General features: G+C 37.7%; 2 protein-coding genes across 8 annotated transcripts in view; one reads left to right on the forward strand and one right to left on the reverse strand.

Moving 5' to 3' along the window:
- The window catches only part of LOC120627207 (acyl-CoA Delta(11) desaturase-like), a 23,749-nt gene extending 20,555 nt beyond the window's left edge, over positions 1–3,194 (reverse strand). The window contains exon 1 of the mRNA XM_039895080.1: positions 3,177–3,194. The gene's annotated coding sequence lies outside the window, so the exon portion shown is untranslated. The remainder of the gene's footprint in view (positions 1–3,176) is intronic.
- LOC120627205 (probable glutamate receptor) overlaps positions 1–16,004 on the forward strand; it is a 19,701-nt gene extending 3,697 nt beyond the window's left edge. For 5 of the 7 annotated variants that reach the window (XM_039895073.1, XM_039895072.1, XM_039895071.1 and 2 more), the window contains 9 exons: positions 3,954–4,536; positions 4,935–5,139; positions 6,052–6,222; positions 7,086–7,300; positions 8,733–8,941; positions 12,106–12,257; positions 13,023–13,142; positions 14,245–14,411; positions 15,532–16,004. In XM_039895073.1, the coding sequence (XP_039751007.1) occupies positions 3,969–4,536; positions 4,935–5,139; positions 6,052–6,222; positions 7,086–7,300; positions 8,733–8,941; positions 12,106–12,257; positions 13,023–13,142; positions 14,245–14,411; positions 15,532–15,611 (1,887 nt within the window). In that variant the 5' untranslated portion in view covers positions 3,954–3,968 and the 3' untranslated portion in view covers positions 15,612–16,004. The remainder of the gene's footprint in view (positions 1–3,953; positions 4,537–4,934; positions 5,140–6,051; positions 6,223–7,085; positions 7,301–8,732; positions 8,942–12,105; positions 12,258–13,022; positions 13,143–14,244; positions 14,412–15,531) is intronic. The other 2 variants (XM_039895078.1, XM_039895076.1) reach the window with 2 other exon arrangements.
- Positions 16,005–16,153: the final 149 nt, after the last annotated feature.

The following is a 16,153-nucleotide window of genomic DNA, read 5'->3' on the forward strand; positions in this document are numbered from 1 at the left end:
AAAGCTGTGTATGAATTATGGCGGAAGTTATATGAATTATATGCTAGAGGTTTGGTTCCAATTAAATATTACTTGCTTTAATGGTGAATGATAATATCGTTTGGAAACCTGCATGCTTGGGAGTTCTAAATAATGTTTTTAAAGATTCACACGTCTTTGTCCACCAATCAGCACTTAGCCGGCGTCGTGGACTAAAGTTAAGTTAAAAACCCTTCTCATAATGTATACATAGAAAAGGTTTTTCATTTGTTTGTTTGTTCTCGATTGGCTCCGAAAATAATGGACCGATTTTGACCATTTTGTCGCCAAAAAAAGCTTCATTATCACGAAGTAACAAAGGCTGTAATTTATTGTCAGAAAAAATGGAGATTCTAAATAAAACTGCAATAATATAACGCTAAGTAGCAAAATTTTCCCTATAATATTTATTATTTTGCGTGTGCTGATAAAACTATTGATGATACATAAACATTATGTTATACATAATTGTGTACCAAAAGAGTCCGTGAGGAAATATATCTTAATATATATATACTTATAATAAAACTGTAATTGGAAGATTTCTGTACATTATAATCGAAACTGAGTCCAAAACAGATTTTTATTTAATTTTTGCCTGTCTGTCTGTCCGGGTATCACGTGAAAACTACTTAACAGATTTGAATACAATTTGGTATAGTGATAGCTGATATTTCGGGTCAACATATAGGCTACTTTTTATCCCGATAAACAAAAAGTTTCCTCCGGGAAACGGGATATCCGCAAAACTCTAAATTTGAGCCGATTTTAATAATTCTTTTTTTATTTGAAGCATGTATTGTCTAATTTTAAGAAAGATCTGACAAATGTTCACGGAGATAAAGGGCATAACTCTTCACTGATAACAGCAAGTAGCAAAGCATATGGGACAACGAATGCATGCGTACTGATGTCATATATACGAAAGTTTGTGAGAATGGATGTATGGATGGATGTTTTCCTTCTCCGTTAAATTCTTCCCTTTAAATCGCACTTTAAAAAGTTAGAGGTGCGTGCTGCGATTCGAACCACTTTAGCTATAATATGATACATTATAATATAACGTTACAACCATAAATAAGTTAACTAGCACAATAATAAATAAGAGACTTGCCTTTAGTATTGAGTATATTGAATAACGATCTAACTTGATCCTAAGTTATCAAGCCACTAAGAAGCCGAAGTATAAAGAACAATTAATTGGAAAAATATCCTTGACACAAAGACAAATGGACGTACTGGGCTACAGACAACTAAGAGGTGATTCTATAAGGGTTCTATATTTCATGATGAGGTTCGGTATCCTCGTAAAGCCTAAACATCGAGTTTATCCTCCTTATTTCTCATTTTTAATGGAGGTCTGATTAAATAAGTACCTATCTATAATTGGAATCGTACCAGATACAGTCGCGAACGAGAAGTTAATGCTATTCGACCTCTTTAGGATTCGGTTGTCACATAAATATTTTATTCATTATGAAGGTGTCGATACTCAGTACGTATACCTTCATCTACTTCTATTTTCAAACGGTTTCAAGAATAGTGTTATTTATGATATCGAGGCGTTTCCTTACGATATCATCGTCTAATCTATGCCTTGTAAGTTTAGGATCGTTTATTATTTATTATTTTGTGTACACCCTAACTCTTCTTCTTAACTTCATGTACTTTGGTAGGTTGCCTGGTAGAGATCGCTTTTAAGTGATAAGGGCGCCTGTTGTACCGTTTCTTTCTTTCTTTCTTTCAATTGTGTTTTTCTATAAATTATTTGGCTTTGGTGTACAATAAAGTGTTTTTGATTTGATTTGATTTGACCCACCCAAGGTATCACAAAGATGAGTTGATATCCACCCGCGCGACTTCGTCCACGAATGAGTCGACTTCAAAAATAGTCGTACGTTGTCGTGGACTGTTTTATAGATATTTAAAGTATGTAATCCGATATGCTTCTAAGTTACTACATACTTCCGTCGTTTGGCGTAACGTTTACCGTTCACGCATTGCACGCATCAGAATCTCTCACAAATGTTATTTTTTGCAGTTTTTGCAACATTTCTCATTAATGATAATAGCCATTGGTCGTAGCGTGATGTTATAGAGCCATAATTGTTACTGCCAATCCATAAAAAAAAAACGAAACAGCATTTTCTGAGATTAGCGCGTTGAACCAAACAAAATTTAAAAGCTTTATTATATTTCAACTATGCCTATCCAAGAAACCTCGTCAATCTGAAACTCCGTTGCCGGATTTTGAAAGACAAATGCGGAAAAAATAGCGATGCTATCCTGTAGAAGCTGTTTGCTTTTGCGGGATAAAAAGATAAAAAGATGCCTATGAGCTATCCCAGACTATATTGTACGTATGGCTCTGCCAAATTTCAGCCAAATCGGTTCATTCGTTGTGGCGTTAGAGCGTAACAAACATCCAACATGGATAGATGATCCATCCATACATACATCCATCCAACATCTATCGTCACAAACTTTTGCATTTATAATATTAGTAGGATGGTACGCATGCGTTCGATCGTTGTCAAATATGCCTTGCGACTTGCTTTTATCTGTGAAGAATTATGTCCTTGATCTCTGCCAATATTCACCTTCATTAAAATTAGGCAATACATGCTTGGTATACAGTTTCAAATAAAAAAAGAATTATTAAAAACGGTGCAAATTTACGGGGATATGAAGTAAAATTGATAAAAATTTTCATCCTATCTCGAATAGGAAACTTATTGTTTATCGGGATAAAAAATATCCTTTATGTTGACCGGAGATATTAGCTAGCACTATATCAAATTTTATTTCAATCCGCTCCCGGACAGACAAAAATTAAATAAAAATCTGTTTTGGACTCAGTATCGATTATAAAGCATCCCCCGGTCAAAATTTTCAAAATATATTTAATGTAAGGAAATCTTCCAGTTACAGTTTTATTATAAGTATAGATAGGTACATACTTTAAAATAATTATGTTCTTACATGGGTCAACTTACTTTATGAAAACCGAAACGAATTGCTTAAATATTGAAAAGCAAATGTAGCACTAACGAATACGTATTTAAAAACTATTGTCAGAATTCGTTTTTTTATCTCCAAGAATTTATTGCATAGTTGTCTGAATTTCTATTTAAAATGTTGTATTGTAAAATACTTACCTACAATGTTATCCAACTAGATGACCCGCGAAACTTCGTCTGCATTAAATCGTTTTAATATAAGCAGCTAATTGCAGTGCTACCTACCAGGTCCAGTTTTATTTCCAAACTATGTTATTTGCGGCCCGTCGACGCCGAACGTGTTGTTCTATACCCATCGCAAATTCTAAGCGATAGGTTCAAATTGAATAATTTAAAAATGAATTTGCAGGTATATAATCAAGCTTAATATTTATATTATTTTATTTCTTTCGCATTTACAATATAAGCAGGATGGTACGCATGCATTCGATCGTTGTCCAACATGCCTTGCGAATTGCTGTTATCTGTGAAGGGTAATGTCCTTTATCACCGACAATATTTATCAGATATCCATTAAAATCAGACAATACATGCTTGATAGTATAAACTTACAAATAAAAAAGGTTTAATAAAAATCGGTTAAAAATTAACGGAGCTATGAAGTAAAATTGATACAAATTTTCATCCCGATACCCGGAGGAACCTTATTGTTTATCGGGATAAAAAGTATTCTATATGTTGACCCGGAATATTAGCTACCACTATGCCAAATTTCATTTAAATCCGTTCAGTAGTTTTCACGTGATGCCCGGACAGACAGACAGACAGACAGACAGACAAAAATTAAATAAAAATCTATTTTGGACTCAAAATAGATTATAAAGCATCCCCCGGTTAAAATTTTCAACATATATTAAATGTACAGAAATCTTCCAGTTACAGTTTTATTATTATAATTATTGATGATTGTTTTAGTTAAACGAATGGGAAATGAATACATCCTCTTATGACTGGTTAGTGATGGCTAAATCAGTGAAAGATTTTGAAATTTTAAGTAATGTTTTGAATGCAACCGCTTTGCGATTCGATCAGAATTTGGTCTTGGGTATAACTGATGAGCAAAGATCAACCTATTTTGGCCTCTGTGAACAAAACTTTAGGTACAAAGAGAATGTTAGAACATGGCAAAATATGAACATACCGCATAATTCAAGAGCTAATTTATTATCTTATTCCGATTCAGAAAACATGTATTCTTTTGACGATGAGAAAGAAAAGACGGTGAGACATTACTACCGAACGACAGAGAGATTTAAAAATATTGCGAGAAATCGGAAATTCGAGGAGCTTGAAAAAAGTTGGCCATTGTCACGATCAGGAATTCTTAGTTACAATTTTTCTAGCACTTTCGATTTCTTGAATATTAGCCAGTTTCATTTAAAAAGTTTCGTAAGGAAGTGGAGTGGTTTAAATAATATCAACAAAACAAGTTTCAATGTCTATCTTATACAATGTTTCAAAGTACGCATCAATTCAACGCTTTATGTAAAATATTTGGGTGAGTAATTTTTGCGATAAAATATTATTTATATTTATCTGTTTCCTTAGGATTTCACTTGCCTTTTGTGAATAAACTTTTATGACAGTTTCAAACCTGTTGGGTTTTTTATTTCGGTAAAAAATAGTGATGACTGGATGTTGAGACGCGAAGACTTCCGTGGCACAGTGGGCTCTTTGGTCTTATGAGCAGAGGTCCATTCGGGAGTTTATGATTTCTAAAGTTTCTTGTTCTCATTGGTGGGAAGCTTCGGTCGTGGCTAATTACAATTTTAAAAATTTAAAATGCACATAAAAAATTTCGGAACCGACTGGATTTGAACCGGCAACTCTCTCACTCTCTCTCAGGCCAGAGAGTCGCAGGTATAAAAGTTAATCTAAAATGTATTGGAATTACAGGTGCATGGAGTATAAAACGATCTATGTCTTTAGTGGATATCCCATACCCAGTTGAAGCTCGCAATTTTTTGGGGGAGAAGTTTATAGTGGGGAGGTGTAACTCTTCCGTAGAAGGTTCTGCCACCGCCTTAGACGATGATGGACCATCTGCTCCTCAGTTATTGGATGACATACTTCAATTTGTCGCTCTTCGACTGAACGCTACGTAAACAAACAATTATTTCTACTATTCACATCTTCATTATCAAATTAAAATTAATGTTCGGAGGGCAGCCGGTTATAGATCTGACGATGAAGTGTCTTATTCTCGAACTATTCATATCCATACTTATTTCGTAGATGTTACAGTATGTCTGTTAGTTGTACCGACCTGGTGATGGAAATAGACTTTTTAGTTAAAAAAAGCTAAAAAAAACGGGAGAGATGTCATTCACAAATAAATTAGTAGTTTTTGTAATTACTAGCAGTGCCTGCGGCTTTGCTCGCGTGATTAGCAAATTATTAAACGCAACGTACTGCTACATAGTCTACAACTTTCCTAAATAAATCAGTTACCGAACGTAAAGATGCTTGTGTACCCGTTCATACAACCCTTCTCTGTTCATGCTCTTGGATCATAAATCATAAAGACAAAATCGTAAAGACTGCTTATCGCAAATGACCGAAATAGTTTAAAGTCCCAATAAAACATCAATGCAAATGATGATGCAGTATTAGAGAGGGAGATAGTTTATTGTGCAAATACACTATAAATGCTGAAGAGTGTCACCTTTAATCGATCCGATCCGATCCGATCACATCACACATGCATGATATGATAGGTCTAAAGCACAATTTTTCTAATACCTTTTTACGCTGAAATTTTAGTTTTATTAAATAGGTCTTAGATAATTTATATACGCAGGATACATTTATTTTACGTAGGATTTCAAGGGCTCTGGATAAGACAGCTCATATTAATTGATTAAAGTTAAGTGGCATGCAAGCTAGCCCTGTATTCTTACTAGCTATGTGAGTTTTAAAGCAAGCTTTATTGAGTTCTGTTATTAAAAGAGCCTTCAATTATCCCAATAAAGTTATACGAAGCTTTGTTTGAAGCGGTTTCTGTGTATTTAAGGTACCTTACACGATATTACGGCAAATTGGGATTCCGTACATACGAAGGCGCTTGGACCGGCCTTCTTGGAGCTTTGATGGACCATTCCGTAGACATGGCGTTAGAACCAGTAACAGCGATAGCTCCACGGCACAAGGATATGGATTTCATTTTTCCTATAGCTGATACAATGTAAGTATTTTATAATCCGCTATAACCAGAAAAATCTATATTGTTTAATTTATAACTTCTTTAGTCTTTATAAGCTACACGTCACATCACACAGTCAGTGGCGTGCATAGATGGTATGCACAGGGTATGGAGATGATATTAAATGAAGAAAAGTACGAGTTATAAATACTTTATAGGCTTTTTAAAACTCTTATAATGCCTATCCTTAAGTTTCTTATAACTCGTACTGGATATTTTCTCCATTTTATATCATTTGCATAGCCTGTGCAAAACCTCTATGCGCACACAGTATAATATTTTGTCTTCAATACGGCTGATTTTTGAACCGCCAAATAATCTCTAATTAAGGTATAAAATTGTGGCCTATAAAATTACATTTATTCGTCAAGCTTTTCTGCCGATTGAAAATTCTACTCTACATAGACTTCCGCGAAGTAGCGCCTGCTTCAAAACAACCTGCTTAAACAGATAAGGGGCGTGGGTTTTATGTTTAACTGTTACACCCCTGACAGGATAGTCTGCAAACATCTTAGCTTGCGCTTGGTACAACTCAGCCATGGGCTAAGTATAACAATAACAAAAAATTAATGGAAAGGAATGAAGTTCTGTGCTCTATCTGCAATGATCATCAGAAAAAGCTACATTTTCCTAATAGATATTGTGATGTATATTAGTATAGCCGCCAGCGATTGTCGATAATATCCGACCTGCGACGGACAGAACCGAATGACTCGCATAGACGTATAACGATTTTTCCTTACGTGACTATATCTACCAGTAGCTCATAGCGCAGTCCGCAAGCATACTTAAAAATTTGTTATAAAAAGGCTACATACGGCTAAATGTACTTTCAATTTTTACAGATGCAACATTTATATTCGTCACCAAGAAACTTCAGCAGTTCGTGACATATTTCTAGCACCATTTAGCTCAAAGCTAATAGCTTGTGTTGCGTGTATGGCAATTGTGGCTGCTGTCGCAGTTGTGATCATAAGTAGATCTTCCAAATCACAGGGCACGAGGCCCATTACCTGCATTGAGGGTATCATTTGGTCAACTGGAATTCTTTGTCAACAAGGTTCTTAAATTTATTTTACTACACCTACCTAAATAAATCAGATACCAAACGTAAAGTTATTTAATACAAACCTATCGTATTAAGTCCAGATAGTATTTCAATATATTTAAACAAACGACTGATTTGTGGGCAAATAATATATATGTTCTTGCTGTTTACACAATTGTTTTATATATATATATATTTATATATCATCGTAATTATTCCAATCAATTCATCGAATCGCATTATGCAATTTACCAGAGATTCTTATTTCTATTCTTATTAATGCGACCCCTTTTCATTCTGAAAGGTCTACTACAGGGCACAGATCCGAAATATGTGATGTGTTGATACTGATGATGATGTAATTTGCATTGAGCTGTTTATACGGCGAAGTTTCTATACCAGTATAACTTTTACATCTCTTACAATTAATTGGCTGGCAGCGTTATCACCAAGTCCACTGTTACAGAACTGATATTAAAAGCATTGATATTTTACTTGATGTTATACGATTTAGTTTTTGACGTGACAACGTCTTATAATTCGATGGAGCCGGCTGCACGAAACGAAAAAACATGACGTATGCGGCGTTACCTCGCTCTGAGGCGTTCCATTCAAGGCTTGAAGTGCAAGCGAGAGCTCGAACGAGCGACAAAGAGGCACAGTCGGCCTCCGCGTTCGACATCTGTCTCTCTCCTACTTGAGTGAGCGATGCGTCCGCGTGGACAGCTTCTATACAATAATACATTTACATGTTTTCGGCAAGGATGAAGTGCAGTTGAAAGTTAATGTGGTGTCAATTGTTTATAGCAACGATAATATCTATCAAACAAATAAAATTAAAATTTTCTTTTGAAAAATGCAACAATTCCATCAATATTTTCTTACGAAGTTGTCACTTTACAGACAATCAATTTATTTTTTAATAAGAAAAAAAATAATGTTGCATATTTCTGAAACGAACAAGAGTTTTGGGTGTAATCTAATTAAATAACACAAATAAAATAAAAACAGCAATCTCTTCGAAATCAGCTATAATAAAAACATATAATATATATTGAAACTCTTAGAATTTCTTTAAGTTTTAGGTTGAAATATTACAAATTTGAGGTTTGCAAGGATAATTAATATCCCCGGTGATTATTTTCTAATTGGTTGGCCATGTTCAAGATCCAAGATCCGTAATATTTCTAGCAACGTAAAGTTTAACTTATGGAACTGTGGTAGCCTTGTGGGTAAGGATTCGGCTTCCCTTTCGAGGGCACTGAATTCTACCCCGGGCAATAAATCTAATCACTGCCTTCAACGGTAAAGGAAATCATCGTGAGGAAACCATATGCCTGAGAGTTAGTTCTTCATGACGTTTTCGAAGGTGTGTGAATTACCAATCTGAACTTGGCAAGCGAGGTGGTCTACGCCCCTTATGATAGTTTAAACATTTTCATAGGTGGAACATGGACTCCACAGACTCCGGCTGCGAGCATCCTGCTCATAGTATGCCTATTTTTTGCTCTGGTCACCTATAACGCGTATGCAGCTTTTATAACCTCTGTGCTGTCTGTACGAGTGGCCAGTGTGAGTTCCCTCACTGATGTGCTTCAGTCTAATTTGAAGATTGGCTACGTAAGGAATGGAGTCGATCAAATGTATTTAATGGTGAGTGAGAGTGAAGAATTTCGTAATTTATTCCATATTTCGCAGACCTCTCTGGCGCAGTGATGAGCGCTGTGTTACAGCAGGGACAATTATTAAAATTAAAACTTTTCTGAATTTTCTCTGGTCTGGCCGGGAAGCTTTGGCCTTGGCTAGTTACCACGTCAGATTTAGAGTTCCGATGCGATATCATGTAGAAACGCGTAGGGATATGGGTTTAATATAACTAAAATAAAGTTGTATAGTAAAAAAGGTTAGCTCGCTTCCTACGTAGACCACATCATTACTTACCCCCATGCGAGATTGCAGTCAAAGACTAACTTGTTGTGGCACTAAAAGATATACCCTTATAATTGACAATGAAAAACTTGTTAACTTCATCTGCTTTGATGAAATGATGGAAAGAAAAAAAGACGATGGAAAATTGTATTTTGCGGACGCTCACTTACAAAATAAAGTAATAATATGATATCAATGATCAATTTCCTCCCTTTGTGCTAAATTTTAAGACTGTAGATGTCACAAGAAAGTTCTATAGGTTTTATTGACAGGTCACAGTGAATGGAACTTTGAAAAGTCGTATCATTTTATGTTTGCCTAGTATTCGATGTTAGTTTTAGGCTTTAGCGACGTTTTTTTTAAAAGAAAATCCTAATTGTTGGTTACACACAAAAGGCCCTATTTCTCCGCTACTTACCAGATGGAGAAAAAAGTATTTAGATTTAAATATTTCATCACCGACAAGAAAAACTACTTTATAAGCACTTTTGAAGCGTAAAGTTGGTCTGCCTGCTGTGGCTCTGTACTACTATCTAAATAGGCAGATTATATTTAGAAAAAGCCTGCATAAAACTCAGCAGTAAAACAATCTTTTTTTTTTTTTTTTTTTTTATTAACGATAGGCCAGCGTTTGACGACAATCATGCCCGTTAGAAAGCAATGATGAGGTCTAGGTTGGAGCACGCTTGCCTAGAAAAAGCCTATTCACTCTAGCCTTGAAGGTACCTAAATTATACGTGGCAGGAAACACAGTTACCGGGAGGGCGTTCCACATCTTAGCGGCACGTATCAGAAACGTGGATAAAAAACGTTTCGTGCTTGTTGATGGGATATCAACCACATAAGGATGCCACCGCTCTCGGTGTCTCGCTGTTCTGTGGTAAAACGGGGAAGGGGGAACAAGATTGTGAAGTTCCTGAGCACACTCACCGAAGTATATCCGGTAAAAAACCGATAAACAGGCAACATTGCGTCGGTGCTGGAGACTATGTAGTTTCGCCTGCGTTAACGAATTGTCGCCTATAATTCTCCTGGCGCGACGATCCACCGAATCCAAAGCTTCAAGTTGGTACTTGGCAGAGCCACCCCACAGGTGACTACAGTACTCCATGCAGGTTCGCACTTGAGCCTGGTACAGTGCGAGGCGTTGACCTGGCGTGAAGTACCGCCTAACCTTATTGAGGATACCAAGTTTTTTAGCTGCCACTTTGGCTTTGGACTCGATGCATTTGCCAAAATTGAGATTGGATGAGATGTTGACACCCAAGAGCTCAATATGGTCGCTAATTGGTACGGATACACCCCGGAAAGTGGGAGCCAAGGTGAAAGGGCTCTTTTTTGCGGAAAATAAACACGACTGCGTCTTGGCAGCATTGAACTTAACCAAATTGGCGTCACCCCAATCAGACACCTCTTTTAGAGTCAAGTTAATACGCTCCACCAAGGACTCTCTATGCTCAAGGATATCATTAGCACTGGCCCTAGGGCTGGACAAGTACCTCTCCGTAACGGTGCTGTCATCAGCGTACCCAAAAAGATTGGGATTCAAAAGATCGTTGATGTGTAGCAGAAAGAGAGTAGCGGAGAGGACAGATCCCTGAGGAACACCGGCATTGACAGCCATGAGGTTAGAAGAGTGGCCATCGACAACCACTCGAAAAGACCGTTCCCTCAAAAAATCAGATATCCAGCTGCAAAGGCCAGCAGGTATTCCGTAAGCAGAAAGCTTACTGAGAAGGCCGCCGTGCCAGACCCGATCAAAAGCCTTGGAGATATCCAGAGAGACAGCAAGTGCCTCACCGTGTTTCTCAATGGCTTCGCCCCATGTATGAGTGGCATACACTAGAAGATCACCAGTAGACCGGTTCTTACGGAAACCATACTGTCGGTCTGATATAAGATCGTTTCCTTCTAGGTATGAGAGGAGCTTGTTATTGAGTACACGTTCCATAGTTTTACAGAGTATGGACGTGATGGCAATAGGTCTGTAATTGGCCGGGTCCGCACGACTACCTTTCTTGGGTACTGGCTGCACATTCGCAATCTTCCAAGATTTTGGGACTTGAGCAGAATTTAGAGAGAGTCGAAACAAGCGTGTCAGCACAGGAGACAACTCAGGAGCACAGTTCCGCAGGACAACTGCAGATATACCATCTGGGCCACTGGCTTTACTCACGTCAAGGTTGCGAAGTGCTTTTAAGACCTCGTGCTGGTGTATATGGATCTCAGACATGACTGAGTCGCACGGTAGAAGGCGCGGTGGGGGGGTACTTCCAGCATCCAGACGCGAGTTTTCCGCAAACAGAGATGCAAGGAGATTTGCTTTTTCTGCTGCAGACACTGCCAATGACCCGTCAGGTTTCTGCAAGGGCGGCAGCGAAGAACGACAAAAGTTTGCCTCGACCGACTTCGCGAGTGACCAGAAAGCTTTACTACCACTGGGAAGAGCAGCTAGTTTACGTCCAATGCGATTGGTGCGGCCGAAGCGAGACTTTTTGAGGACCCGCTTGTAGGATTTGGCGGCAATATTGAATTCTTTTTTCTTCTTTCTTCTCGTTTTACAATAGCTTTTCTATCTCGTGACTTATTAAACCGGAGCGGCCTATTCCCAAGCAGCGAAATTCATCAAGTTTGTAGTAACCATCATCATCATCATCATCGTCAATTCAACCAATTGACGTCCACTGCTGGACATAGGTCTTTTAAGGGGAGTTCCACAATCCACAGTCCTGGGCCGTTTGCCTCCAGCAGCTCCCAGCGACTCGCCTGATGTCGTCTGTCCACTTCGTACGACCTAAGCTACGCTGCGTTTACCGTAACCATGATTTATTAAATGTATTTTAAAACATTGTTTAGAAGGGATTTCCTGTTTCACATATTATTTTCAGTCAACTAAAGACGTGCAGCTCAATGCTTTCTACATTCGCGGTTATTCTGAGGCAGAAAATTTGGTGTCTTCAGCAGAGGAGGGCTTGGTGAGGGCTGCGAGTCAAGATTACGCCTTTTTCGCTGGACAACGTGTGGCTCGTTCTACACTCAGGTTATTTTTCACAGCATAGAACACCATCATCGGCATATTACGTCCCCTTGCTCACATCAGGCACAGGCCTTTCCGATTTTAAGAGCGAAGATCCAGCCAGCTGCCCTCACGCGGATTGATGGACTTTAATCATTATTATCACATGTCAGTGATAATAAATGGACCGACAGCTTAACGTGCTTTCCAAGACACGAAAGTGGACACCACCAATTCCCTAGCTCCGCGCTGTTACTGTCATATTTCAACAGAAAAAACAGAGAAATCAGATTCGCTTGTGACCACCCTACAAACATAAGACGTGACCAAGACCCAGTCCGATACTGCGTAGAAACCGATTAGGGGTATTGGGATGGGTCTAGGTATACTCCTAAAAGGTTAGCTTGCTGCATTTTTAGACTGCATTATCACTTATGCGTTTATGCAGTTCGCATCACCGCGCGTTTTACCCGGGGAAAAAAATACCAGCACAGCATGCTAGCATGTCAATTTTTTCCCCGGGTAAAACTCATTAGCGTAGAGGTGGAAACAATATATGTGATATAATAAACGGGGTAAACTTCTGCTATTCCCTTTTGCCATGCTTTGGCAAGTGAACACGTTAATTTGATCCCTTGTCAGGGGATATAATCAGGTAATCGAATCCTGCCTTTGCTAGCCGTGCAGGGAAGATTGTAGTAAAGGTAAATTTGTAGTTGAACAAAAAAAAACTACTGTAATAATTAATGACTGCCCTAAAAGATTTTATTTTACCAAATATTATGGCAGGTCTCTTAGCCAAGCCCGTGGTCGCTGTGACTTGCGTGAATTGCCCGTGCAGTCAACGCGAGCTCAGCTGGCCTTTCCCCTTCCTTCAAGATCTCCATATGCGCGACCTATCCTTGTGAGGTAAAGGTTATTTGTTTAGGTCTGCTTATTTTTTCTATTTTCTCTAATCGACCACTAGACACCTGCACCCTAAGCAAAAATATAAGGTAACTAGCTGACCCCAGCGCCATCTGTCGGGCGGATTTTTGAATCTAAACCATCCAGGGTGCCACCCAAACGTATACCGAAAAATTCATGCAAATCGGTCCAGCCGTCTAGGAGGAGTTCAGTGACATACACACGCACACAAGAAATATATATATTAAGATTTTAACACCGGAAAAGCATCTTGTAACCGTTATAAGGATCTGATCTTCGTAACCTGTATCTGTTGTAGGAGCAACGCTGGTATAGATGAAATTTTGCATAGAGTTTGTTGCAACGATACAGAATAATTTTTAGTCTGGGAAATAAACGGTTCGGGGGGATGTAAAAACTAAAACCAATGACTGTTTGACTGAAAATAATATGATGTGTAGGACACTAAGAAACCCAAATTAGCACCAATCAAAATGGACCTAAAGCTACTCGTTTAAGAGCCGCAATCCTGTTTTTTATCTTCCAAGAGAGCTTATTAGTGTAGACTCTGGATGAATATAAGACTTACCTTTACCAGAGTGCATAATTCCACTTTACTCTAACGATACTAGAGTATCGATAGTTGAAAACGACGTTCTGATGTTTCTAACATACAAATATATACTAAGCGTAAGAAACAAGGACCAGTAAAAATGTCTACATCGTCATCAAAACTCGAATCCAACTGCTACATGGAGATTCAGAGTGGCAGGTGTCTTATGCATCATATTTTTCCGGTTGTGTCCCATTGCGATCCTAAGAGGACCCTTCATCGGTCAACTCTGTTCATTATCTGGTAATGAACCGAGTTGAAATATGATGGGCTGCATGCATATTTTAAAGTTATGTAGCTGCTATGCTGTCGAGACTTGAAGCGGAGTTGATCCCAGCTTTTCCATCGTAACTCGCAAATCCAGCTGCTAATTGGGGTTTCGGAATGACAGGTGTCTCATGCATAACATTTTTCATGTTATGATCCGTTGCAATCGTAAGAGAATAGCCCTACATCGGTCAAATTAGTCCATTACCAGACACGTTGCGTTAGTCTTTTACAGTTACGTAGTGGGGCTGTGCTGTCGAGACTTGAAGCGGCGTTGGTCCCAGCCATGCCGCAGTGCACGCCACCATCCGGTTTTGCCTCCGCCCGCGCAGAAGATGTCAGAACCGCGCTCTTTGTGATTCTGGCGGGACTGCTAACCGGGCTATTGCTAGGCAAGTTGCTTGGGTTTCATATGACTTTTAATGACTTATTATATATTTTTTTAGTTATTTTAGTTCGCAAAAGTCAACTGCCCTTTTAATTTTTTATCTTGGGGAAATCGGTCGGAGCCTCGGGAACTCTTTCGCACACATCCGTGACAAACAAATAGACTAGTCTAACTTAACTACGATACTATTTGACAAGCGTATACAACTATGTCTACTGGTTGCGAAATATAATTAATTGAATAAAAACGAAATTAACTTCTTGTCCGCATAACATAATTATGTTCTCTTTAATATCTATTCTTATCTATATCTAAATACTTAGAGATAAAAATAAGAATAATGAGTCTACAATGATTTTGATAACATTAAACGTGCTTTTCACCATCTTACATGACATCTTGTGAGTCCTTGTCAGTCCACGGTCCACGGATGACAATACCCAGGATGGCAGGAAACTCCTCACTTAAGGTTTAACGATACCAATACATTAAGTATAGCAACATTTATGAGGAATAAATTGCTAGGACTGAACAAAAAATGATACAAATTTCTTGTTACATTTTTTGTTCAGTCCGAGTTGTTTAAGCCTTAAGCATACGAATCAAGTAACAATGCGATTTCGGTTCTTCCTTTAACGATTATTATTCTTTGTTATTGGCAGGAGCTGAGCCTGATGGATACCAAATTAACTTTCAGACTTCCAAGCATAGGCATCCATTCATTTACTGACTTGGGTGAACGTTGCTAACTTAACGCTGTCGACTAATATGTAGTGCTATTGTAAAGCCTCATATTACTAATGGATTCATTTGTTACCGCGAATTCAAAGTATTTTAAATAAGGAAAAACGGGAGTTGGGAGTAGGGAGTAGGTCCTCGGGACAGACATTTGCGATTGGCAATGTTTATGTTATTGAAAGTTCAAAATAGTGGTTGATTAAACCTCCAAGAGCAAGAAAAGATACAGTATTCGCCCACAACTCAGTCGTTCGTTTAAATATGTTGAAATACTATCTTTAATTATTATCTTAGGTTTGTATATTTGGCGCTTCCAGTTCTACTGAAAAAACTTTACGTTTGGTTTGATTCATTGTATTGTTTGATTCATAATCTTTTCTCCATAGGAATTGGAGAATATTCTTGGAATAATCGGAGCAAATACAGCCGTCTGTTCAAGAAACGCTTTCAACGTCTTCTTTTTTGAATATTTTTCTTTTACCTAGGTATTATATTACATAAATTTTTAGATTTATTTGTTACTTATTGTTATATAGTCTTTTCATAAGATTTTGTCATTGAAATTGAGATTCAATATAAAATTTGGAAGACTTTTCCTCTTAGTCTTAAGTTGAATAAATGTGAAACTCTTAACTGTAGAAACTTAAATTGCTTTAGACATTTGTAATGACGATTAATTAATTCACAAAAATGTACACAAAAAATAAATTTTATCAGTTTAAATAACTTTAATTTAACATATTAACGCCCGATGTTAAGAATCAACTGTACCTTACCTCAATCTTCAAATGGTGGAGTGAATGAAATAGTGCTATCTTTATCTAGGGGTAAAAATAGGGAAAGGAACAATCAAAGTCAATCTGCGTCTGAATTCAAAGGATTAGATTGATTATTAATTTCTTACGAAATAATGAGTTGATTGATTACAATTAATTACAGTTTCCTTATGTTTAGAATCTCAAACTGACATTGCAAAATAATACTGTTTGAAATTATTTAGAATGTCTT

The sequence above is a fragment of the Pararge aegeria genome, chromosome 11 (genome assembly GCF_905163445.1).
Source record: "Pararge aegeria chromosome 11, ilParAegt1.1, whole genome shotgun sequence".
NCBI lineage: Eukaryota > Metazoa > Arthropoda > Insecta > Lepidoptera > Nymphalidae > Pararge > Pararge aegeria.